The sequence below is a fragment of the Pleurodeles waltl genome, chromosome 6, assembly GCF_031143425.1.
Source record: "Pleurodeles waltl isolate 20211129_DDA chromosome 6, aPleWal1.hap1.20221129, whole genome shotgun sequence".
NCBI lineage: Eukaryota > Metazoa > Chordata > Amphibia > Caudata > Salamandridae > Pleurodeles > Pleurodeles waltl.
In genome coordinates, this window is record NC_090445.1 from 20,461,637 (window position 1) to 20,487,939 (window position 26,303).

At 47.6% G+C, this 26,303-nt stretch overlaps 1 protein-coding gene across 1 annotated transcript in view; it reads left to right on the forward strand.

Moving 5' to 3' along the window:
- PRDM12 (PR/SET domain 12) overlaps positions 1–16,382 on the forward strand; it is a 29,003-nt gene extending 12,621 nt beyond the window's left edge. The window contains exons 3-5 of the mRNA XM_069237064.1: positions 892–1,047; positions 9,617–9,728; positions 14,766–16,382. Coding sequence (XP_069093165.1) covers positions 892–1,047; positions 9,617–9,728; positions 14,766–15,148 — 651 coding nt within the window. The 3' untranslated portion in view covers positions 15,149–16,382. The remainder of the gene's footprint in view (positions 1–891; positions 1,048–9,616; positions 9,729–14,765) is intronic.
- The last annotated feature ends 9,921 nt before the right edge of the window (positions 16,383–26,303 follow it).

A 26,303-nucleotide genomic window follows, 5' to 3' on the forward strand; every position in this document is an offset into this window, starting at 1 on the left:
GGGGCCATGAGCTGCACACAACCCGTGTTCTCTTATTGAGTAGATGGGGTCGTTAGCTGCACACAACCCGTGTTCTCTTATTGGGGCAGGTGGGGACATGAGCTGCACACAACCCGTGTTCTCTTATTGGGGTAGATGGGGCCATGAGCTGCACACAACCCGTGTTCTCTTATTGAGTAGATGGGGTCGTTAGCTGCACACAACCCGTGTTCTCTTATTGGGGCAGGTGGGGACATGAGCTGCACACAACCCGTGTTCTCTTATTGGGGTAGATGGGGCCATGAGCTGCACACAACCCGTGTTCTCTTATTGAGTAGATGGGGTTGTTAGCTGCACACAACCCGTGTTCTCTTATTGGGGCAGGTGGGGACATGAGCTGCACACAATCCGTGTTCTCTTATTGGGGTAGATTGGGCCACGAGTTGCACACAACCTTTGTTCTCTTATTGAGTAGATGGGACCGTTAGCTGCACACAACCCGTGTTCCCTTATTGGGGTAGGTGGAACCATGAGCTACACACTACCTGTGTTCTCTTATTGGGGCCAATGGGGACATGAGCTGCACCCAACCCGTGATCTTGTTTTGGGGAAGGCGGGGCCATGAGCTGCACACAACCCTTGATCTTGTTTTGAGGAGGCGGGCCATGAGCTGCACACAACCCGTGATCTTGTTTTGGGGGAGGCGGGGCCATGAGCTGCACACAACCCTTGATATTGTTTTGAGGAGGCGGGCCATGAGCTGCACACAACCCGTGATCTTGTTTTGGGGGAGGCGGGGCCATGAGCTGCACAGAACCCATGATCTTGTTTTGAGGAGGCGGGGCCACGAGCTGCATACACCCTACACATAAACAGTGGTCTTCTTCCACTCACGGCTTCTGCCCCCCTCAGGTCTTCAATGAAGATGGCACCGTGCGCTACTTCATCGATGCCAGCCAGGAGGACCATCGCAGCTGGATGACGTACATCAAGTGCGCGCGCAACGAGCAGGAGCAGAACCTGGAGGTGGTGCAGATCGGAAGCAGCATCTTCTACAAAGCTATCGAGGTGAGTGCGAGTCCTGGCTGCCCCCTTCTAGCAGCCTGGCTCCCCCAGCACCATCTTGTAATCAGTGCTTAATTTGCGCCGGTGGCCTCCGGTGCTCTACACTGGCACTTAATTGTTAACACCCGCACCTATGACAATCTGCCACATGGTGGCGCTGTCTGAGTAATTTAGAGATGAGCACAACAGCAGTTGTTCATTAATTCAATATACATTAAAAATGAGTGATTCCTACCTCCCAAGCCATTCCTATAGCTGTGGGGACTGGAATAGCCTGAATTATCACACTTGTAGGAATGTGACTGTCGCTGGCAGCGGCTGGAAGGGGCAGTGGGTGTTGCAATCTGAAAAGGCCTCCTGATGAGGGCCCTGGCAGTTATGTTTTTTTTGTAACAAATTAAGCACTGCTTGTAATGCAAGGGTGGCAGTGCTTAATTCGTGGAAAAAAAGTCAGGAGGTCACTGTAGCTTGCCCCACTATTGCCTCGCCAGCGTAGCCAATGACAGCTCTATTACTAACCATCACACTCCTAAAAGTGTGACGATTCACACTATCCCAGGCCCCCAACACTATGGATGGCAGGAATTACCAATTGTTAGTGTATCAATCAATCAGGAATTTGTAAGGTGCACTACTCCCCCGTGAGGGTCTCAAGGCGCTCTCAAGGAGTGTATATTTAGTTAATAAACAGCTGTTGTGCTCATCCCTAATTAGGCAGACAGCGCCACCATGTGGCAGACTGTCAGAAGAGGAGGTGCTGATATTTAATTACCGGTGCTGAGCACAGGAAACCACGGGCTCAAATTAAGCACTGAAGGGTGGGTGCCTAAGGGTTGGGTAAGGGCTACGTGCCAGAGATACGTGTGCAGTGCATTGTGGCCATTCAGAGGCACGTGATGGGTGTTTGTTACCTGGAACATGAGTGTGATGGATACACATATATTTGCTCACCGTGCTAGAGGACTTTTCCTCAAAAATAAACTCCCAGAGAGTTAGAATAAACGGGGGTCCTGCGTAGCGTTGTGATGTCTGGTGTTTGAGCCTGTATGGACCACTGCAGTGAGTGTTATGGTGAGCAGAAACTGACTGAATGACCAAGGGACTGATTGCCCAAGCTATGTACAAGGCACTGATTGCCCCGGCTATGTCCAAGGTACTGATTGACCCCAGCAGGCTACGTGGTCTGGTTCACGAGCATCATTAATTCAGCCTCCGTACAGACAGGAGATGGTAAGAATCTTAATGAAAAGGTTATCAGTAGAGCCCCAGAAGGTCTGGAGTACCCTTTTCATGACAAGTAGTAACTGAGTGTGTATAGAAGACTCTTCAATAGAGCCCCAGGAGGTGGGGTGTACCCCCTCTATGACAGGAAGTAACTGTGTATAGAAGGCTCTTCGATAGAGCCCTGGCAGGTCTGGAGTAAATCTTCCATGACAAGTGATAAATGAGTGTGTATACAAGGCTCTTCGATAGAGCCCTGGCAGGTCTGGAGTACCCCTTCCATGACAGGTAAGAGCTGCATGTGTATACAAGGCTCTGCGATAGAGCCCTGGCAGGTCTGGAGTACCCCTTCTATGACAGGTAACAGCTGCATGTGTATACAAGGCTCTGCGATAGAGCAATGGCAGGTCTGGAGTACCACTTCCATGACAAGTAATAAATTAGTGTGTGTAGAAGGCTCTTCGATAGAGCCCTGGCAGGTCTGCAGTACCTCTTCCATGACAGGTAATAAATGAGTGTGTATACAAGGCTCTGCGATAGCGCCCTGGCAGGTCTGGAGTACCCCTTCTATGACAGGTAACAGCTGCATGTGTATACAAGGCTCTGCGATAGAGCAATGGCAGGTCTGGAGTACCCCTTCCATGACAAGTAATAAATTAGTGTGTATAGAAGGCTCTTCGGTAGAGCCCTGGCAGGTCTGCAGTACCTCTTCTATGACTGGTAGTAACTGAGTGTGTATAGAATGTGCTTTGATGGAGCCTAGCAGGTCTACAGTACTCCTTCTATGACAGGAAGTAACTCAATGGGTATAGACGACTCTTTGATGAATCCCTTGCACGTTTGTAGTGTACTTTTTTTGATGGGCAGTAATGGAGTCTGTACAGACGGCTTGTTGATGGCGCTCCAAAAAGTCTGTAGTATCTTTTCTATGACGGGAAGTAATTGATTTTGTATAGATAGCTCTTTAATGGAGCCTTGGGATGTCTGTAGTGTCCCTGCTGTGATGGGCGCTAGTGGATTTTGTACAGACAGCTCTACGATGGAGGCCCAGAAGTTCTGAAGTATGCCTTCTATGACAGACTGTCATGGAGTCTGTATAGATGCCTCTTTAATGGACCCTCTGCAGCTCTGTAGCACTCATTGTATGATGGGCAGAAATGGAGTCTGTATGGATGGCTTGTTGAAGGAACTCTGTCAGGTCTGTAGTGTCTTTTCTATGATGGGCAGTAATGGAGTTTCTATAACCAGCCCTTCATTGGAGGCCCAGAAGTTCTATAGTATGCCTTCAGTGACAGATTGTAATGGAGTCTGCACAGATGGCTCTTTAGTGGAGCCTCCACATGTCTGTAGTATCTTTTCTATGATGGGCAGTAATGGAGTTTCTATAACCAGCCCTTCATTGGAGGCCAAGAAGTTCTATAGTATGCCTTCAGTGACAGACTGAAATGGAGTCTGCACAGATGGGTCTTCAATGAAGCCTCCACATGTCTGTAGTATCTTTTCTATGATGGGCAGTAATGGAGTTTCTATAACCAGCCCTTCATTGGAGGCACAGAAGTTCGGTAGTATGCCTTCAGTGACAGACTGTAATGGAGTCTGCACAGATGGCTCTTTAGTGGAGCCTCCACATGTCTGTAGTATATTTTCTATGATGGGCAGTAATGGAACATATATAGACAGATCTTCGATGGAGTCCTGGCATCTCTCTAGTGTCCCCTCTGTGACATCTCTTTGAAAAATCTTTAGAATGTCCTAGGTATCCACTTTTTGCGACAGGCAGGGACATGAGTCAATATGGTCTGCCACCTACCACATTTTTGTCATTTATAGAGCAGTGTGTGGCCCGAGATGCCACTGTTAAGAAACCAAGATCCCAAACATAAGAATGAACACACCGGTGACATGCCAAGCTATGCAAAGATCCCAAACATAAAATGTAATGGCCTCAGACAAGTCAGGACAGCATGGCCATGAAGGGTTTGCCCTCTAGACCCTAGATCACCATTCCAGTGCCTGGGAGCCACACAACTTCTCCAGTGAGGGCAGGTTTTAGCCCTTTCTTTCCCCATCTAAGGCACATCTGGAAGAGTTCCTTGAGCTCAGAGCCATCAGTAACCTTTCAAAGGCCTGTCCGCTCTCTTCCACAGGTAGCCTCTACCAGTCCTTTGGCAAGACTTCTACATCGGGTCGTTTGCTGGGATCTTGCAGAGGGCAGAGACTGCCTCTTAAGAATGTCCTCTTATACCAGAGGTCTTCAAATAGGGATGTACCCCCTTCCCCCCCCCCACCTGGAAGAGGCTGATTTGATCTCAGACAGGAGTCCAGGCACTGGCCAAGAGAGGAATCATGAGAGCACAGTGCAACAGAGATATAGTCAGGGCCACTGGAATTATGCGGGAGAAAGAGCCAAATTATGCGGCAAGGCTGAGTAAATCATGCCAAGAAAAGGCAAATTATGCGGCATAATGCGTCACATTTTTCACGAGTAGCACTTTATTATTCCGTCATTTTTAAACTTAGTAACAGTGTCTGAGCATTGGTTGCCCCGCAGTATACCAGTTTAATACCCAAATATACCAATAAGCAACCGAAAGGTGACCAGTCCACTTTGGAAGGGGGCTTTCTCTGCGCGTGTTGCTGTATTTTTAGTAACTTTTGAACTGTTTGAGCTAAAAACATTTTTTTCTGTAGAAATCCGCACATTATGTGGTAGATAAAAGATTATGAGGCTAAGCCTCAAATGTATTATTATGTGTATCGCCGCACAATCGCATAATTCCATGGCCCTGGATGTGGTGAGTTACTCTGTCACAGGCCGTGAGTTTCACCTTGCTGGCCACGAGTAGGTGTCGAGGGGGGGCCAAATACCCTCGAAGCCCATCTTCCCCCATTTCTGATAAATGGTCACACTGTAGATACTTTTACACTTTCGGGAGACCAGGGTGCCCATGGCATGTTGACAGTCGTGTATGGCACTACATTTTTACAAGGGATGGGTGCAGTGATTGAATGATTAAATGTGTTTCTAGCTGCCAGTTTTACAGAATAATTGTGACTGGTGGACTTACCTAAGATGGAAAGTTTGGTGACGGACCTGCCCCACCGCAGCCCCAGCTGCCGTTCAACAACGAGACTGTCAATCACCTTGACTGACAGGTGATGAAAGTGACTCCACACAGCGAGGCACTGAATCCCACGCTGCATGACGCGGGAGCGCCCAGGACGTGCGTTGAAACGATTTGGCGCACACCTTTAAGTGTTCCGGCTGCACCAATTGTAGCGCTTTGAAAGCCCTGCCAGCCAGCTTCTAGGCCTATAAGGTGCGGGGCTGGGCCTCTCCTTGTATATGAGCCCACTTTCTCTGGCCTCTTCCTCGGACACTTGCTCTAGCCGCGTGGCCACTTGCTTCGGCCACTTGGGCACTTTCTTTGGCCCCTTGGGCACTTTCTTTGGCCGCTTGGCCACTTGCTTTGGCCACTTTCTTTGGCCGCTTGGCCACTTGCTTTGCCTCTTTCTTTAGCCACTTGGCCACTTTCTGTGGGCGCTTGGCCACGTGCTTTGGCCTCTTGGCCACGTGCTTTGGCCTCTTGGCCACTTTCTGTGGGCGCTTGGTCACTTGTTTTTCGATGACGCGCTGACCAGAGATGGCCCTTCTCTCCTCGCCGAGCAGCAGGACGGCCCCCGGCCTGGAACCAGCGCTTTGAGCTGCGCGTCGCGCCACGCAGCGCATTACAGATACATGTTTGATCTCTGGTACTCGACAGCTGAAAGCTTTGCGCTGATTTCCATTTCCCGGGGGATGAGAGGGGGCTGCGGTTTCTTCCCTCGTGTTTAGACACACACTTACCGTAATTATATGTAGGGCTTTGCAAACTGCCACATTATGTCTGCGCTGCTTTCGGCGCACTTAAATGGCTACCTGTGGGCCCGATGTTTACCAGAAAAGGCTCATCATCGCCGGCATTGTGTGGACGACATCTTAGCAGCTCTCGCCGTCCAGCAAATCACACGGCTAAGAAGCCATTTGGGGGAAGCTTGACACCCCCCCTGCTGGGATAAGAAGGGATATCTGCGCGTTTTCACCAGCTGGGTCATTTTATCTTCAGGAAGTCCCTGCGCGCCTCGGAGCCCGGGTACCGCGAACGCCCCCCCCCCCCCCCCCCCAAGAACAATATATGTGAAAAACTTCACCTGTACCCCAGAATAGCTGCTAGGAATATCACAAGTCGGACGGCCGAGAATGCACCAATGCAGCTCTGCTTGGCGCTAGGTGCCATAGTACTGAATCTCCCTACAGCGCTACCTGGCGTTAGGCACTACAGTACTATCTCTCCACATAGCGCTGCTTGGCATTAGGCGAGCCTGTAATATATGTAGCGCTGCTTGGCATTAGGCGAGCCTGTAATATATGTAGCGCTGCTTGGCATTACGTCTGTTGCAATTTATTTTCATGGTGCGCGGCTTGGCGCAGGGCGCTATAACAACTATCTCTTCATGCAGTGCTGCCTAGCATTAGGTGCTATAGTAATATCCGTTCATACACCTGTGTCTGACTCAAGGTGCTAAAATGCTAGCGCCACGGCAGAGCTTCTTGAGTTTAGGTGCTCTGATAACATAACCTGTCAGTTCGTGTAGTTGTGCTTAGCATTAAGTGCTGCAGCATTGGCATCAGGCGCTATAGTAATATCTGTTCATGCAGCGCTGTTTGGCATTGGGCGTTGCAGTAATTCCTGCCCCTACAGGGCTGCTTGGCATTAAGCGCTATAGAAATATCTGTTCATACAGCGTTGTTTATTAGGTCCTATAGTAATATCTGTTCAGGCAGCGCTGCTTGCCATTAGGCGCTGCAGTAATACCTCCCCCTACAGCGCTGCTTAGCGTGAGGCGCTATAGTAATATCTGTTCATACAGCGTGGTTTCTTAGGCCCTATAGTTATATCTGTTCATGCAGCGCTGCTTGGCACCAGGCGCTACAGTAATACTTCCCCCTACAGCGCTGCTTGGCGTGAGGCGCTATAGGAACAGACGCCACGCCGCCCCCTGGTCAGACACCGCACAGGCCCACAATGCGGTATCACTTGCAGCTCAGCCCCCGGTGCCATCACCCCTAGACTCCCGCTTTGGCAGCAGTTCACCCCCCGTGCCCGAGATGCCACCCTGAATGGAGCCCATAAGAGAACACCTTCTATGTGCAGATGCTTTTTTCCTTCTGGTTAATTGTTTATGGAGACGTGTAAAGCGCCTCTATTCACAGCGAGCTGGCCTTGGTAACTAGGCAATGGAGCTTTTCACGCGTGGAGGGGTGGGGGCAGGGGGTGACTCTCTCCCACCCCTCCAGTGAAGCAGCGGGAAGCAGCCTGGCGGAGGATGGTGCGGGGAGAAAGGGGTACAGGTAGCGCCTCCTGCTGGCGCAGCCACTTCTAGGCGCTCACGATCTGCAGCTGAGAGGGCGAGAAATGTTTTGTCCCAAAGGAGAAGGCGACCTACCAGGCCCCCTGATGTGGAGCTTCTGGCCGAGTCCATCCCGAGAAGGACTGCAGCAGACTTCCACATCTCTGCACCTCCTGCAGCGCTGCACTGCACCCTGCATGCCGAGACAGAACCGCAGCATACTTCAACACCTCTGCGCCTCCTACAGTGCTGCAATGCAGCATGCATGCCCATGCCTCCTGCAGTGCTGGACTGCAGCATGCATGTCTTTGCCTCCTGCATTGCTACACTGCAGCATGCATGCCCATGCCTCCTGCAGTGCTGCACTGCACCCTGCATGCTGAGACAGGACTGCAGCAGACTTCCTGCCCTCCACACTTCCTGCAGTGCTCCACTGCAGCCAGCATGCTGAGACAGGACGCAGCACACTTCCATACCTCCACATTTCCTGCAGTGCTGCACTGCAGCCTGCATGCTGAGACAGGACGCAGCACACTTCCACACCTCTGCACCTCCTGCGGTGCTGCAATGCAGCGTGGATGCTGAGGCAGGATGGGAGCACACTTCCACACCAGCACACCTCCTGCAGTGCTACACTGCAGTGTGCATGCTGAGTCAGGACTGCAACAGACTTCCAAACCTGTTGGAGGTGTGTGTTCATGAGTACTGTGCATTGGGTGTGTGTGTGTTAGTGGGTACAGTGTGACGTACGTTTGTGTCAGCGTGTGCAGTGTACTGGAGATCTGTCAGAGAGCGTAGTGTGATGCACTGCAGCATGCATGCTGAGATAGGACTGAGGCACACTTCCACACCTCCACACCTTCTGCAGTACTGCACTGCTGCATGCATGCTGAGACAGGAATGCAGCACACTTCCACCGTGCAACCCCCCTGCAGCACTACACTGTAGCATGCATGTCCATGCTTCCAGCAGCGCTGCACTGCAGCGTGCATGCTGAGACAGGACTGCAGCACACTTCCACCACTGCACACCCCCTGCAGCACTACACTGTAGCATGCATGTCCATGCCTCCTGCAGTGCTGCACTGCAGGGTGCATGCTGAGATACGAATGCAGCACACTTCCAGCACTGCACACCCCTGCAGCACTACACTGTAGCATGCATGTCCACGCCTCCTGCAGTGCTGCACTGTAGCATGCATGTCCATGCTTCCTGCAGTGCTGCACTGCAGGGTGCATGTTGAGACAGGAATACAGCACACTTCCACCACTGCACACCCCCGCAGCACTACACTGTAGCATGCATGTCCATGCCTCCTGCAGTGCTGCACTGCAGGGTGCATGCTGAGATACGAATGCAGCACACTTCCACCACTGCACACCCCTGCAGCACTACACTGTAGCATGCATGTCCACGCCTCCTGCAGTGCTGCACTGTAGCATGCATGTCCATGCCTCCTGCAGTGCTGCACTGCAGGGTGCATGCTGAGACAGGAATACAGCACACTTCCACCACTGCACACCCCTGCAGCACTACACTGTAGCATGCATGCCCATGCCTCCTGCAGTGCTGCACTGCAGGGTGCATGCTGAGATACGAATGCAGCACACTTCCACCACTGCACACCCCTGCAGCACTACACTGTAGCATGCATGTCCACGCCTCCTGCAGTGCTGCACTGTAGCATGCATGTCCATGCCTCCTGCAGTGCTGCACTGCAGGGTGCATGCTGAGATACGAATGCAGCGCACTTCCACCCATGCAAACCCCCTGCAGCACTACACTGTAGCATGCATGTCCATGCCTCCTGCAGTGCTGCACTGCAGTGTGCATGCTTAGAAAGGAATGCAGCACACTTTCACAGATCTGGCATGACACCAGCCCAAGCCACTCATATGCAGTGTCAACCAACACTCTCCCAACCACAGAAAAGTTCAACTCTTGTTCTCTTTCCTTGCAGACAATCCCCCCTGACCAGGAGCTGCTGGTCTGGTATGGAAACTCACACAACACCTTCCTGGGGATCCCCGGGGTGCCAGGCCTGGAGGAGGAGCAGAAGAAGGCCAAGACAGGTGAGTGTCACCCCATAATCTGCTGACTGTATCAGGTGTTGGGATTACACCTCAGTGTGTTGACGAGCGAGGTGCTGGCATATCTGGACCCCAAAATGCTGTGCCTCCTACAACCCAGCATCTTTTACCTGCTGGCAATCACAACCGACAAGCACACTGCACTGACTGACACACACCTCCACCACACTGCATCCGGTGACACACACCTCCACCCCACTGCACCTGGTGAAACACTCCTCCAACACACTGCATTGACTGACAAACACCTCCATTGTGCTGACACCCCTCCAACACACTGCATCCTGTGCCACACACTTCCACTACACAGCACCAGCTGACACACACCTTCACCACACTGTACTCACTGATACACCCAACACACTGTACCTGCTGACAACCCTCCAACACACTTCACCCAGTGTCACACACCTCCACCACACTGCACCTGGTGACACACTCCTCCACCACACTGCACCTGGTGACACACTCCTCCACCACACTGCACCTGGTGAAACACTCCTCCAACACACTGCACTGACTCACACACACCTCCATCATGCTGACACCCCTCCAGCACACTGCACCCGGTGACACACATCTCCACCACACTGCACCCGGTGACCCACACCTCCACCACACTGCACCCGGTGACACACACCTCCACCACAATGTAGCTGCTGACAACCCTCCAACACACTGCACCCAGTGACACACACCTCCACCACACTGCACCCGGTGACACACATCTCCACCACACTGCACATGGTGACACACTCCTCCAGCACACTGCACTCTCTCACACAGACACAGACGTCCACTACACTGTGCTCACTGTCACCCCAACACACTCCACCTGCTGTCACACCTCCAAAACACTGCACCCACTGACATACACATCTAACACACTGCACCCGCTGACACACATTCACCACACTGTACTCACTGACACATACCCTCAACACACTGCACCTGCTGACACACAACTGTAACACACTACACCCGTTGACACACACCTTTAACACACTGCACCCGCTGACACACCTTCACCACGCTGTACTCACTGACACATACCCCCAGCACACTGTACCTACTGACACACCCCCCTAACAGACTGCAGCTGCTGACACACACCTCTAACACACTGCACCCTGCTGACATGCACCTTCGGCACACTGTACTTGCTGACACATACCTCCAACACACTGTATACACTCACTCCCCAGCACCCTAGGCCCACTGACTCTCAAGCACACTGTACCCACTGAGAAACACTTCCAACACACTCTATCCTCTGATACTATGGCACTCTGTCACACACCTTCAACACACTGTGCCCAGTCACACCTCCGACACAGTGCAGCTACTGACACCCCACTACTCTGTGCCAGCTGACACATACCTCCAACACAGAGGCCCGTATTTATACTTTTTTTGCACCGCATTTGCGTCGTTTTTTGACGCACAAACGGCGCAAACTTGCAAAATACCATTGTATTTTGTAGGTTTGCGCCGTTTTGCGTCAAAAAGCGGCACAAATGCGGCGCTAAAAAAAGTATAAATACGGGCCAGAGTGCCCACTCACACCCCAAGAAACAATACACACTAACCAACATCCAACACATCCCACCGGTTGACACACATCCAACACACTACACCTGTTGACAGTCCAAAACACTGCACCTGCTGACACACACCCCACACAGCCTGTGACCAGAGAAACATCTCCAACACACTGTAGTCACACATCGTGTGCCCACTGACACACCTCCATACGACGGTACCCCTGGATATGTCAGCACACTGCACTCTCTGACACACACCACCATCACACTGTAGCCATTGACAGGCCAACACCCTGTGCCTGCTGACACACACCACTAACATGCAGTTCCTGCTTACACCGCAAGAAGCTGTACCATCTGACATGTCTCAAAACACTGTGCCTACTGGCATCCCAACATCCTGTGTCTGCTGACCTCCAGCAAACATGTTGTGCCAACTCAGACCTCAAACATGCTGAACCCTTGACTCGAGCAGGACTTCAAAAAACCCTGGAGCCAGATTTACAAGAAAGTGGAACAGCTCGTTGCTGCACCAAATTGGCAGCGCTGCGCAGCATCACTTCAGAAACCCAGGGCGCACTCCTGCGTTTCCCCTAGCGCTGGCGGTAAATTTAGCTGCCTTTCACCAACACAGGCGCCCTTGCACCATAGTGCAAGAGTGCCTGTGCCGCAGGGAATGATTGTTTATGTGCAGGAAGGTGTCCCTTCCTGCAGATAAAGAATCATTAATGGTGATTCGTTATTTCTATGTGTACTGCAGAATGCAGCGCACGTAGAAGTAGCAAATCGTTATTATTCAATGATTGTTTATGTGCAGGAAGGGACACCTTCCTGCACATAAACAATGATTCATGGCGTTTTTCTCTGCACACATTGAAAAAGCAAGAACGGGGAGGAATAAAAGTATTTCTCCCTGTGCCATGCTAACACCACCCCTGGGGTGGGGCGTTGCCTCTGATTTACTAATCCTTGTGAATCTAGGGCAGCGTTAAAAAGCAATGGGTGTTGCCTGGGTACGCCCACAGCAACACCCATCGTATGCCCCTCTGCCGCAGAAAACTGCGTTGGGGGGACCTATATTTACAAGGCGGCGTTGAGCCACAAAAAGTACCTTAATGCTGCTTTGTAAATATGCCCCTCTGCTTACCAACGCATGCCGACAACAAACTGCACTTGGCACCTTTCGAGACACTATGCCCACTAACACAGACTCAAAAGACTGCCCACTCCCCATGCCCACTGACAGAAGCCATCGACACACTGTGCCATACTGGCATGCTCCCCCAGGCACTATGCCACGGCACTCGTGGACAAAATAAATGCCACTGGTGCGCAGACCAAGTACCCTGTGCCAGTACATGCCACAGGAGGCAGAACAGCCCTGAAGTATCTGGCTCAGAGATGGAGTCTAACGAACATGAATTCACTCCTTTAATAACTCTCTTACTAAGAAGGTTTTTGGACCACGTTTCCTAAAGTGATTTCATATTGTTTGCCATTTCTGCTCTCTTAGTTCTGTGATTAATTGTAAATCTAGAATGTTCTGTCTTGTGTTCATACTTTACCCCCCTATTTCTTTTTCCTCCCAGTTATCTCTTCTTTCCTTTGATTCATGTTACATTGCTGTTCACTTTAGATGTTATTTAATCCATTGTGGCTGATATTTCAAGTGTACCACATTAGGTGCCCTGTTTTGTGATTTCCCTTTCCTACTCCCTCTTTTGAGTGTTGTTTATTGCATTAGATTTTCTGTTTTCATTGTTCACTTTTCCTTTTCAAATTCCTCACATTACCTTAGTTCTTTTGTCTTCCACATTATTTTTTCTATTTTCTTTTACCCTAAATTTAATGACGCATTTCATTTCTTACTTTCCTTTTCTTATGGATCTTCCGTTCTTTTTTAGATTCAGCTCAGCATGCTCTATTGTATATTGTGTATGTTACGATGAAGTTTTCGGTCTTCAGTTGAAGTTTTGTGTATTGTCTTATCTCGTGGTCTGTGTTCTTTACGTCGGTTTACATTTCACGCATATCTTTTTATTTTCTTACATTCAAATGTATATTTCATGTGCTTTTTATATGTGTGTTCTGCTGTTTATATTGTTACTGTTGTATACGTCTTGTGTTTCCTTCAGGACTTTCTATATTTTGAGGTCTGAGTTACTGTAATGTTTTCTATTCTCACTTTTCATTTCCTGCACGGTTTTACGTTTCCTATACTCTCTTGTACCTTATTTTGTGCGGAACATGTTATGTCAGTTTTCATTTATTCACTTGTCTACACTTTATGCTGTATTTTAGAAATTCAGCTTTATATTGAGTTCTAATTTCTTTCTTCGGTTTCTTATATCTTGCTTTTCATCTGTTAAGGTTTGTTTCCCACGTTTTCTTTCTTGTTACCCGTAGCCTACTCTGTATTTAGTATGTTGCATTTTAAGAGATCCATTCTTACTTTTTAATGTCCTTTTTTCTTTCATGCGTCTCCTATTTCTATGTCCTGTTCTGCGTTTTTTGTTGTTATATTTCATGTATCCTTTCCTTTTTGTACCTTATGTCACGTGTTGTTTGTTCTTTTTACTGCGTTGTGTCACCTGTTTTGAATTCTTCTCATGTTTTTCCACGCCCCCCTCTCCCTGGGATCTGATGCATTCTCTGTTGATAAACCATATCCTTGCCGTAGAGCTGCTCTCAGGGTTCATTTATCCTGTGTTATATCTGTATGTCCCTTTGTTACGTGTATGGTATATGTTGTTTGTTCTTTTTGCTGTGTTGTATTACCTGTTTTTGAATTCTTTTCGTGTTTTCTACATCCCTTCTCTCCATGGGATCTGATGCATTTTCTGTTGATAAACCATAACCTTTCTACTCTCAGGGTTCATGTCTCCTGCGTACACTTTTATGTCCTTTTGTTACGTGTATGGTACGTGTTGTTTGTTCCTTTTACTGTGTTGTGTCACCTATTAAGAGTTCTTTTCATGTTTTTCTACGTCCCTCTTCTCCCTAGAAAATTATTCATTCTCTGTTGATAAACCATATCCTTGCCGTAGAGCTGCTCTCAGGGTTCATTTATCCTGTGTTATATCTGTATGTCCCTTTGCTACGTGCATGGTGCTTGTCGTTTGTTCTTTTTGCGGCGTTGTGTCACCTGTTTTGAATTCTTTTCATGGTTTTCCACGCCCCCCTCTCCCTGGGATCTGATGCATTCTCTGTTGATAAACCATATCCTTGCCGTAGAGCTGCTCTCAGGGTTCATTTATCCTGTGTTATATCTGTATGTCCCTTTGCTACGTGCATGGTGCTTGTCGTTTGTTCTTTTTGCGGCGTTGTGTCACCTGTTTTGAATTCTTTTCATGGTTTTCCACGCCCCAACTCCCTGGGATATGATGCATTCTCTGATGATAAACCATAACCTTGCCTCGGTTTGCTCTCAGGGCTCATGCCTCCCGCTCATGTTTCATCACCTCTCCCCCCACAGATGAGTTCGGCTCCTTGGACCCGGCCTGCTCCGCCACCGGCCGGATGCGCTGCGTCATCTGCCACCGGGGGTTCAACTCCCGCAGCAACCTGCGCTCCCACATGCGCATCCACACCCTGGACAAGCCCTTCGTGTGCCGCTTCTGCAACCGCCGCTTCAGCCAGTCGTCCACCCTGCGCAACCACGTGCGCCTGCACACGGGCGAGCGCCCCTACAAGTGCCAGGTGTGCCAAAGCGCCTACTCGCAGCTGGCGGGCCTCCGGGCGCACCAGAAGAGCGCCAGGCACCGGCCCCCCAACGGCTCTCTGCAGGCGCACTCGCCCACCCTGCCGGTGCCGCACCCGGCCTCGCTGGCCCACCACATCCCCACCCTGGTGCTGTGAGGCGCCGGTGGCCCACAGAAGGGGCTGCGCCCCCACCCAGACCCGGCCACCTGCCCATCGTGGCTTTCTCTGGACAATTCATTTATTCTGCTTCTGGGCAAACACTTGTGCTAAATGCAAAACCTACTGGCCTCTGAGAGAGCACTTACGCTGAGCAAGTAGGGGCGAGCGCACAGGGCGCCGGAGGAGGGGCCTGGAGGGACAGGCGTCCCCACAAGGGACTGGTGTCTGGTGCGCGCCCAGAGGCCTGGACGCTGGATGTGCCGCGTTTGTAAGAGTGAAGCTGAGATCCTGGGACTCCCTCTGCGCCGATGGAGAGGCCACGACTGAAAGCCCACGAGGACCACACCCCTGCCCCCCACTCCAGAGGTGCCCCCCTGTCTTACCAGGATGGACTCAGTGAGAATGAGTAGCTCTACTCCTCCCCCCACTCTGGACCCCTGAAAGGCCAGGACTGGGGGAGCATGAAAATCACCCTCTCGCCATCCAGGGGTGCCAGGGACTGAATGGGCACTAAAGTACAGAATGAACAAAAAAATCGAGCACTTAAAGACGTGAGCACGTCTCCAAAAGTAAAGCCAACCAGCACCAAGGCAGCGGGGTGCATTCGCCATCCTCTGTTTTTTGCTTCCTGCATCAAATAATTCCTTCTCGAACTACCATGGGGAATAATGTTCTTTTTTAATGATGCAACCCTTTACTGGAACTTTGAGAAACATTCAAAGCGAGAGGACATCTTATTTCAAGCTCCTACAGAAGGGTAAACTGCTCTGTGCAAAACCTGTTCCTTCTTTGATGGCTCACGCTGCCACCTGGCGGCGAATATCCGCGCTGCACACTGACTTCCTGGCAGACAGCGCTCCCGCAGGCACGACCGTGCCCTGCGCCCACAAGTGCGGGGTTTCTGTTTGTAAAAATAAAATACACATCTATCCATATATATATATAAATATATATGCACACATATACATATATAAATCTATACATAATTATATATGAAGTCTTAAATATATTGAGTTTTCTCAAACTATTCTCTACTTCCAGGAAAAAAGTCACTTTAACTTTGTAAATATTCATGTAAAACATTTGTTTACAAAGCTCTGAAAGATTGCTTGATTATATCTGTATAAAATGTGTACATAATTTCTACTTTGCGCTCTACCGTGTATTCCAAATAAAATTCCTGTACACTTTTTTTGACTAATGTCTAAGAATTAAACGTGACTTGACTTTGAGGCGCTTCTTATATGCCCACTCTCGACACAACGACGCTCCATGGACAACAATTGACTAAGGTTTGCTCAAGCTTACTATACCCCGGAAGTCACGTTCTGTTCCCAACTATACCATGTCACACCACAGAGCAATATACTAGATAGCTTTTAATTGTGTTTTATAGTATTTATAGATTCATAATATGTGTTTTGGTATGCACTTTTATGGCAATTGCCGAATAAAGTTATTCGACTGACTGACTAACTGACTAGATAGCACAAACATCACAACTCGAAGTTAAAGTCCACTATACAATAAATACCAAGCCACACCTGTCATTTTACGCCTCTAACCACTATAGAACACACCCACCCATTATACACCGCCATATCTCTCCAAACTAAACCAGAACAAGCAGCATTAAACCATATTTTATACAACATCTTACAACATACTACACTACATGCTGCCAGAGATGTTTTAAGGCCTGCGCAAAGTGGGCTCTGGCCCCGGGCCCCAGCCTTTCAGGGGCCCTGATAGAGCTAGCTCTGTTCTGCAGGGAATCTTGTCCTGATGACCTTGAATAATTCTTAAACAGATTGTTTTAAACACCGTTTCTTTTCACTTTATTTTTAATGTTGGTGGTGTGTGTCTATTACAGACATTTCGCAGAGAAGGGCTGTGTGTTTGTTTCATGCAGCATCCATAAAATCGTTTTTTGTAGATCAAAACAGGTCCTCGCCTATGAGGAAGGGCAGAGTGTCGCATCTAAGAGATTACTTGCAGTAATATTAGGGAGCTACTGCTGTGTTATAATATTGAAAACACACATCACCATCCCTGAACATTAGGTGTAGATTTCGAATTTGGACTGGTGTGCCTGTGCATTGTCAGTGACTTGACTAAAGAGGGCTTGAAAGAGATGAAACTGGTTCATACATTCAAAGCTGTTCCTAACAAGGGACCCCAAAATTAATTCAGCACCAGGCCCCCAAAATCTTTAAGACACCATCTCTCACCAAACACTTCACTGACCACAATTTCACCATAACACTACATACAACAAGACGGCCACTGTACATCACACCCCACTCTGCAATATGATCTAACAACATTCAACCCATGACACCTTATGCTACATAATCCATCATGCCACACCACATGATACCACGTGATACCACACGGCACAACAGGTCTGCTTCCGTTTCCATCCAGCACCACAAGGTACCACATGAGACGCCACCACACTACTGCTAACCATGTCCATGGACACTTCAACGCTCATCAGACTACACAAGACTCACTCATTTCAGGGACATCCTGACAATGCCACTCAAGTCGATAAATCTCAAGACACCTTTTTCAAGAACCACATAACACCATACACTTTCTCCACCAGAATTTAATCACTCCCCACACATTTCTACACATCACACCATGCTAGTGGTCTTCAAACATTTTAATGCCCCCCCTGCCCCCATTGGAAAAAAAATAATCGGGGACACCTCTGAATATTTCATAATTTTTCTATCAAATTGGTATTGTTTGAATATGTTTAGACTTATTTAAACATTGCAGTTATGATACTGTTTTAAAAATGCAATCAAATGCATGATGCCAAACATATTATTCTGGTCATGCAGGTCATACTATCAGGTCAAAGTATCCACCTTGTGATTATTAGAAGTGGGGGTGGGGTTTTTGAATAGTATTTGGAGTCCCTTCCCTTGTGACACATACTCCCAGCTTGGATATAAATGCAAAAACATGTCAGTGACGGCCCATTACAGAGCGGGTTACTGCTGCTCATTCTTTTCAGCTTAAAACAAAGCCCTGTTATCAGCATAATGCTCCTCTTGGCCAGAGCCTGCCCACCCCCCAGAATCACGTGAGCCCCCCTGGGGCCCGCCCCCCGGTGTAAAGACCCCTGCACTACATAGCCACAAAAAACACCACAATATACCACCACATGACTCTAAAAGCACACTAAGCAACACAGCTTCCCACACCCCACCATCCTAGGTCATCTTACCACATCACTTGTCATCACACCACAGCATATGAACCAACTCACAAGCGGAATCACACTCAGTCACTCCACATCCCGCCAAAACACATTTCACCCCACAACACCACCTGTGCCAGATCACACTAAACTACTCCACGCCATCTCTGCAATAGAACATAATCGCCACATCACCACTCTAGAACACGATGCCACATAATACGCCTGACACAGGCACATTCTGCTTTCTCGTGTGTCAGCACTTGGCACTGCCCCACACCCTGAGCCATCATGCCACCTCACTATACAAACTAAGGAGCATATTTATGGCAACTTGGTGCAGGGCAGGAATGCACCATATCTATGGCATATGGAGCATTCCTGCCCTTTTCCCGTGTGCTGGTGCACAATGAGCTGCCTAGCACCAACGCAGGCACCCTTGCACCATGGTGCAAAGATGTCTGTGTTGCATGCAGAATTGTTTTTGTACAGGAAGGGACACCTTCCTGCACACAAACATTCCTGGGAGGCATTTCCCTCTTTCTGTGTGTGCTGCAGAATGCCGCACACATGGAAAGAGGAAAAATTAGGACAAATAAAGATATTTCTCCTCAGTGCACCTCCCCTGGGTAGGCGTCAGCTTTTGTAGCATCTTCATGTTTACAAGGTCTTATAACTCTGGAGATCCATTGGTGTTGCGTACCCCGCGATGCCCATGGAACGCCTCCCTAACACAGTGATTTGTGCCACCTTACTCCATATCTATGAGGCCATTTAAAGTCACACAAAGTGGCCTCGCATGGCCTCAGAGATATAATTTGGAGGCTTGCGCTGCTGTTGCATCACAAAAAGTGACACATCAGCACTAATAGCTCATAAATATCCCTTTAGATCACTTAGCCATGCAATAGCAGATTAAGTACCTGCCACTAAACCAGACTGTGCACCATATCATCACACACCCAAAAAACAAACATACCCTTCATCACCAAACTTCACACACCTCACCAATGACATCTCTTTGAACGTTAACTCACCATGCAACGAAACCACACCATTCAATACCATACAAAAACCACTCCACACAAAACAGCACCTGTTTCCACAACTCACTACACAATAAAAGTCCATATCTCACCAGTACCAATCACCCCCTTACACTGTAGATCACAACCCCACCTACACCTCCTTAAACAAAAACACTGTACACTAACAAGCCACTTCTTACCACCCACCACCGCGTTATAATTTCACAACACAATTGAACAACTCCACAATGCACCACTCCATGAAACAGTACTCTTCCGGCAGACCACACCATACCACCCCATCACTCCACAGCACTCTTTTCAGGCCACACCATTTATCTCCATATTACACCACACAACGGCACTTGGGATGTCAGAACTATTTTGGCTTTGATGTTACCTGGACCATGGTGAATTAAGAGCTGGGGAGCCCCTAGAGCTATGGTGTTACTAGAACCAGGAGCAACAGACACATGGTAGCAGGAGAGAAAGAGATATTTCACAAGAGAGACAGACGGGAGTGACAGATGGGCCACGGAGACGGGCTGGGAAAGCTGTGACCAGGAAGCTCCAGGTATGGGAGGCTGAGGAGGCTGCAGAGGGCCTCAAGGGCTGCAGGAGGCTGCACACCACCAAGGATGTGCATTAAGGAAGTAGTATTTGGGAAGGTTTTGGACAGGGCTGAATTTGAGCTTCTGTTTGCAGGTAGGGAGTCCCAGCACTCATGCTTGCGGGCAACACATTATTTTTCCATCATTAGACTTTGAACCAGAACAAGAAAACAGAGAAAGAAAGAGAAAAGGAATGATGGAAAAACACTGACAAATAAATAAAGCCAGGTAGAAAAAGGACCTGCACGAGTAAGATAAAGGGGCAGGGAGGGTCTGGTGGTGGATGAAAACAGGCAGAGGTGGAATAAAGCAACACAAAAGGATGCTGGACGGAGTGCTGAAACTTTTCAAACACTCACCCCAGTCACAGATGTGGGTTAAACCCATTTTCTTTTTGCCCACCATGCCACCCCAGTTTGGACCCAGCCCTATGCAAATCAGTCTTGACCCTGTTCCCCATGGGAACAGTCCAGACCGAACTGCCAGGCCAGGTCCTGCCTGGACCAGAAACAAGCATCCTGTGACCGGTTTGGGGGGTATCACCTCTCATCAACCAGTCTACTTTGAATTCAGTGGCACAGTGAGCAAGGGGCCCACATCTCGGCATACCCTTCCCACTTAGGGCAGCTATAGCAACACAAAACGATGATGGACGGAATGCTGAACATTGTCAAACATTCACCCCAAGTCACAGATCTAGATTAAATCCATCGTTCTTTTGCTCACCACGCCACCCCAGTTTGGACCCAGCCATATGCAAATCAGTCTTGACCCTGCTCCCCATGGGAACAGTCCAGCCCGAACTGCCAGGCCAGGTCCTTCCTGGACTGGAAACAAGCATTCTGGGGCCGGTTTCGGGGTATCACCCTTCATCAACCAGGCTAGCTTAAATCCAATTATTTTCGCATGAGGTGGAATAAAGGCAAATTAGACAGCCTTGGGATATGGCAACTCTAACATTCTAACATCAGCCGCAGGTTTCTGAGAAAAGTGTGAGCACAGGTACCTACTATTTTAGAAATTAAGCACTGGAGGGGAGGCTGCCAGCCTCAGAGGCTGTGGGCCCCAAGGTTCTATGCCATCCCATTTCGAGGCACCACATCTCAGCGCTGAAAGGTCAGGAAGGCACATGTGGGCAAAGGAAAGTCACATCAAATGAGAGGCCGGTGCACTCTAGGCCAGGGCGATAAAGAGTATCAAAGCAAACAATACTGTTATTGAGACGCGGAAGCCGAGGTACAGGACATCAAGGGCACATGAGCTATTACTTCTGAGAATGAAATGCAACCTGCAATAAACCCTAATTGTAAACACTGCAGTCAACTGGTCCATAAATGCAAAGCTGTTAGGACAGGTGTACCAGCCCACTTCCCAACCACATACTGTGACCTTTAACCTCTGGTATTCTGGAGCCATCTTACTGCTGGAGCCAAACCTGAGCACCAAGTGCACCTTTTAAGCACTTGCCATCAAGGCAGAGAGGTAGAGATGTGCAGAGCTTATTCAGGAAGGTAGAGCAGACTAGAGTCTCAGAACTCAGCAAAGCAGACATAACCAATCAACAAATGAATGTTTAGCCAGTGCTTTTAAATAAAAAGAAAGGGACCATATTCCAAACACACAGAGATGTACTTCATATTAAGGTGCTATTCATAAAGGTAACTTACACATATGCTGCTCAAAAAAGTAAACTTTCACATCTCCACCCCCTGAAAAATGGGGTGGAGCAAATTTACGACTATAAGTTATTACTACCCAAAAGAAACACTGGTAAGTCCAGAACTACAAATGGCCAACCATTGATATTGTATCACCCTCCCATAGAAAATAATGGAAACAGGTATTTAAAATAAAACCCCGTCGGAGATACTATTAGATTACAATACATTATTCAAAGTAGGGAAAAATATAAATAACTATAATTTTGTATTAAAAAACAAAAAATAAAAAATCTATTATTCAATCGCAAAATATTTTAACAACCTTTTTTGAATTTACAAATTAATGTAACATTCATTTTTATTAAAATATAATTAAATTACTTTTCAGTTCATTTTATAAATCACATAATAATTATTAATACATAATTTTTATTTTACGTAGGAAATTATTTTTCGATTTAAACTTCTTAAAGTACTTTTTATTTTATTTAGTATATTAAAATTAATTAAAGATGGAATTCAAAATTATCTTAATAATAGTTTTATTCTTTTGCTCTTCATTGAAAATAAATATATAACATTCATTTGCAATAATACTAAAAATAAAAATGTTTTCACAAATTGATTATGAAGTTTCATTAACTTTAAAAAAAAAAAAATCCCTATACTTTAATATGCAGACACCTCTACCTGGACTGTGGAGTCTCCCTATGCCAAAGTGTAGGGAAAAGTTTAAAAAAGTTTATTTAACTAGAAAAAAATAGCAAAAATGTTTATGATAAATATTAATGTAAATTCATTTTATATATTCATTTTGAATCTAGACCAAAATAAAAAAAAGGCTGCAGCACTACTAATTAAATTCTGAATGAAATCTTTAATGAATTTAAAAATATTACATAAAAAAATATTTTTCTGAAGCTTAAATTAAAAAAAGAAACTCACCTACCACAAAAAAGATTTTTTTATATGCATTAATAATTATAAAATGTTGAATATAGAATTCTTAAAAAGTAATTTAATTATACTACAATAAAATGCTACATTAGTTTATAAATTAAAAAAGGCTGTTAAAATAATTTTTATAATTTAATTGAAATATATTTTATTTTTTGATACTTATGATATTTTCAGTAATTTAATATAGCATTATTTCTTAGGGTGTTTTATTTTAAGTCCCAATCTCCATTATTTTCTATGGTCAGGTCTTGTAGTACCAATGTTCGGCCATTTTCTGTGCGGGACTTACTCTAACACTGAGCTGGAGTAATTTTATCCTGTTTTGGGTTCCTTTTTGGTTGCAGTGATTTTAGAAGTACAGTTTGTGAATGGCAATGGGCTCACTGTCCTAAACCCTTCCCCCTACCCGCCCATAACCCCCTCATTACTCCTTCCTGAACCCCTCCTATTTAGTAGCAGGCATGCCCCTTTTTGCAGCCATGCCTCCTGGCCAATCTTACATTTACTAGTGGTACACCAACATGCATGAGGCTCTCCCCAGAGAAAAGGAGTGCGGAGGTGGAGATTTGCTCTTGCTGGTTTGTGGAAAGCATTTTATAGTATTTTTGTGGTGTTATTTAGTAATACTAAATGCACTACAAAATTGCTGTCTGTGAATAGGCCCCAAAGTGTGCGAGTGTACATGAGGAAAGAATGCGAATCAGACTTTTCCCAAAGTAGCAGGCCCTGGGTGTTGTCTTTGGCAAAGGGTCTTCGCAATCCAGGATTTGTGAAGTGCAGAGAATCACCTGTGAGGGTCTCAAGGTGCTGAATGGTTGGCACAGTGAGATTAAGAGCCTTATTATGACTTTGGAGGTCCAACATGCGGACCGCCAAAACGGCAAGGATGAGACCGCCGTCATACTGGCAATCTTACCCGCATCGTATTACGTTTCCACCTGGCTGACCGGCAGAAACATCATATAACAATATTTCCGCCGGTCAGCCGGGCGGAAACAGTCCGGCGGCATTGGCCTGAGGCTATGCCGTCACACATCAGCACCTTCGGAATGTGCACTGTCTGCAGTCAGTCTAGCAGACAATGCGCATTCCGAGAGTACTGGCAAGGGGGTCCCATGGCCCCCATGGCATTGTGTAATGGAAAAGCTGGCAGAAAGTGGACTCGTGATCAGCACGGCGGTGCTGCCATGGGAACTGCCATGGCTGACCACGACTCTGACCGCCGCCACCCCATCAGGATCCGTGATCCTGGCGGTGGTGTCAGTCCCCTGGCAGTCCGACTGCCAGGGATGTAATCTGGCAGTGGGACCACCAGGAGTGCAGTGGTCCGACCACCACCAAGACGTTGGCGGTCTTAACCCTGCCAAACTTGCAGTGAGGTTCTAAGTGATTTGGCCACAATCACAGGATGCTGAACAAAAGCAAGAGCTTGCAGATAATCATACACACGGCTTTTTAATGTAGGGACCACCTGATTCCTTTTCTTTTCCAGGGTAGAGGTAAGACAACACAAGGAAAACCTTTCTCATCATTATATTATTACATATCTGTGAACAGAGACAAGAGACCCAAAATGGACTCTAAAGAAGTGGGCTGAGAATCCCTGAGAATCAGTTGAAGTACATGCTTGAGTCTGGTTGCAGCACACACGTGAGCTTGGTTGACGTACATGCTTGAGTCTGGTTGCAGCACACACGTGAGCTTGGTTGAAGTACATGCTTGAGTTAGGTTTCAGCACACACATGAGCTTGGTTGAAGTACATGCTTGAGTTTAGTAGCAGCACACACGTGAGCTCGGTTGAAGTACATGCTTCTGTTAGGTTGCAGCACACACATGAGCTTGGTTGAAGTACATGCTTGAGTTTGGTTGCAGCACACATGTGAGCTTGGTTGACGTACACGCTTGAGTTTGGTTGCAGCACATGCTTGAGCTCAGTTGAAGTGCATGCTTGAGTTAGGTTGCAGCACACACAAGAGCTCGGTTGAAGTACATGCTTGAGTTAGGTTGCAGCACACACGTGTGCTTGGTTGAAGTACATGCTTGAGTTAGGTTGCAGCACACACGTGAGCTTGGTTGATGTACTTACTTGAGTTAGGTTGCAGCACACACGTGAGCTTGGTTGAAGTACATGCTTGAGTTAGGTTGCAGCAGACACGTGAGCTTGGTTGACGTACATGCTTGAGTTTGGTTGCAGCACATGCTTAAAATTGGTTGCAGCACATGCTTGAACTTGGCTGAAGTACATGCTTGAGCTTAGTTGTAGTGCACACTTGGGACTCAGTTGAAGTACATGCTTGAGCTTGGCTGAAGCGCACTCTTGATCTCAGTTGAAGTACATGCTTGAGTTTGGTTGCAGCACACACGAGAGCTCGGCTGAAGTACATGCTTGAGTTTGGTTGCAGCACACACGTGAGCTTGGTTGAAGTACATGCTTGAGTTTGGTTGCAGCACACACGTGAGCTTGGTTGACGTACATGCTTGAGTTTGGTTGAAGCACATGCTTGAGCTCAGTTGAAGTACATGCTTGAGTTTGGTTGCAGCACATACGTGAGATTGGTTGAAGTACATGCTTGAGTTTGGTTGCAGCACACACACGAGCTCGGTTGAAGTACATGCTTGAATTTGGTTGCAGCACACGCTTGAGCTTCACTAAAACACAGGCTGAGATTGGCTGAAACACACACCTGAGCACAGTGAACAAGAGTTCCTTGATTCACTTTAGACAAGTAAGGAACATTGTGTCTTTACTGCACCTTCTTTCCATCTCTTGTTTTGGTTTATCACTTTACCAGCATTTCTCACACTGTCACAGCAGTGAGTCCTTCTCCTGATTATATGGCTTACACTTTCACGAGTCTTAGCTGGGAGTCCATGCCCCGGGTACATTAGGGGTGAAATGTCAGTCCCTGCGGCGGCAGCAATGCCGGAGACAATGCGACCGCCTGTTTCCTGCTAGGCTGACATCAGACTAGCGGGAAACACCTAATAGGTGCAGTGGGGTGGTTACCACTATGGCCCCCCTCTCAGGAGTTTAGTGGAAAGGCTTTCCCTTCTGCCAAACTCAAAATGAGGCCCTTTATGTTATCACAAACATGACTGATACAATGCCCACCTTGTTAAAAGGACCCTAGGATATAATGCACTTGTAATAAGGTGGATGGAAGATCCGTCACGCTTGTGGCAGAGTAGCATGCCTGCCAATCTCTAAACCAGGCCCTTGTTTATCTAGGTGCCCTGAGCACAGCGCTTGCTGGGTTGCAGGACTCCCAAGAGTAGAGGACTCAACAGCAACAATGCCTCCTTTTATCTCCTCACCATGCCAGCCTGTAGGTGGTGTCCCCTGTAATTCCATTCTTTTCTCGTTATAATTCAATCTTTATCTTTCCCCTTGGAAACATCTTTTGCAGTCATACTAGTGCATTTTTTCGTGTACGCCGACAACATTCAATATCAGTGAGAGTCAATAAAGTCCCAGGTGTGCTCTTTCCAATCACAACATTTTCCTGACAGCAGTTGACATTCAGGTGTACCTCAAGCAACAAATCATAAAGGCATTTCTCTCTGTTAATGCCTCTTTATAGCAGCATTAATGCCATGATTCATATCTAATGGGGTGTATTAGATCCATCAGGGTAGTGGAGAATATTACCACCACCATCCTGGATGGACCATTG